The sequence below is a fragment of the Chrysochloris asiatica genome, unplaced genomic scaffold (genome assembly GCF_000296735.1).
Source record: "Chrysochloris asiatica unplaced genomic scaffold, ChrAsi1.0 scaffold00009, whole genome shotgun sequence".
Classification (NCBI taxonomy): domain Eukaryota; kingdom Metazoa; phylum Chordata; class Mammalia; order Afrosoricida; family Chrysochloridae; genus Chrysochloris; species Chrysochloris asiatica.
In genome coordinates this window covers 10,609,012-10,610,208 of record NW_006408527.1, presented here as the reverse complement: position 1 = coordinate 10,610,208, position 1,197 = coordinate 10,609,012, and the positions used below count along the sequence as shown (strand labels likewise).

Genomic DNA, 1,197 nt, shown 5'->3' with positions numbered 1-1,197 from the left:
TGCCTCTCCAGCTCACGCCGCCTCCTGCTCTCGCTACACCACTAGGGTGAGTCCCGCTGCGCCCCCAGCAGGGGCTCTTGTCCCAACTCGTGTCCTCTTTCCCTAGAGAGCTGAGGTTGGGGTGCTCGAGGACGCTGGAGTCTAAAAGGACGCTGGCTAAAGGTCCCTTGTCCTGCTCTGCTTTTCCTACAGGTCACTCTAAAGAGCCCAGAGCCGCGATGGAAACGGTCCAGGAACTGATTCCTCTGGCCAAAGAGATGGCCCAGAAGCCCAAGGGGAGGCTGGTGAAGCTGTACGTGCTGGGCAGCGTGCTGGCCTTCTTAGGCGTGGTGCTGGGCCTGATGGAGACAGTGTGCAGCCCCTTAACGACCGCCAGCCGACTGCGGAATGAGGAGGCCACCTTGGCCTCGCTGCAAGCCGCTAAGGAACGACAGGCCCTCCAGACACAGGCCCTGCTGGAGAAAGACAAGCAGCTGGAAGCCATACAATGCAGCAGAGTCCTCTCCAATCGGCAGCACGCCTCCTAAAAACCTGAGACCAGCCTAAGGAGGAGGAGAGAGAGAAAGAAAGAGAGAGAGAGAAACACGCACACACAAGCCAGCTCTGTGCTGTTTGGACGTACTTCTGAGAAGTCACGGGCATAGAACTGATATCATCACCACAGGAGTTCAGGATTGAGTTTTGCTGCTGTGCAGCAGTGCAGAGGAATGACCTATCCCAAACCGATGCATTTTTGAGTTATCTGGGTGCATCTACATGAGGGAAGAAGGAGGGAGAGTGCTTTTTATATTATTATTATTAAAACATTTTATACTCTCTTTCTCAGTACCTGATTCCTCAGGAGGTTGGGAGGGATGGTGGGCATGCAGGTAACTGAGGTTTTATCTGAGCACTGTGGAATGAGCAGCTTCCTGCAGGCCAGACACTTGCTTCACTCCTAGGGACTCGGATAACCCTGTTCAATCCCCATCTACTCTATTCCAAGTCACAGTGACCCTATAGGACAGAGTAGAACTGCTCTGTAGCATTTTCAAGATTGAAAATGGGATCACACACCGTCATCTTTCCCCTGAGGAGTAGCTAGTGGGTTTGAACTGCTCACCTTGCAGTTTAACCCACTATTCCACTAGGGCCCCTCAATAATCCTATTGTTGTTAAATGCCATTGAATCAGTTCCCAGTGCTTATAAAGAAATCT

At 52.1% G+C, this 1,197-nt stretch overlaps 1 protein-coding gene across 1 annotated transcript; it reads left to right on the top strand.

The window, feature by feature from the left end:
- Positions 1-218: 218 nt before the first annotated feature.
- G0S2 (G0/G1switch 2) lies at positions 219-527 on the top strand. The gene has a single exon (XM_006834047.1). It carries the CDS (start codon positions 219-221, stop codon positions 525-527), a length of 309 nt encoding a protein of 102 aa, XP_006834110.1.
- The last annotated feature ends 670 nt before the right edge of the window (positions 528-1,197 follow it).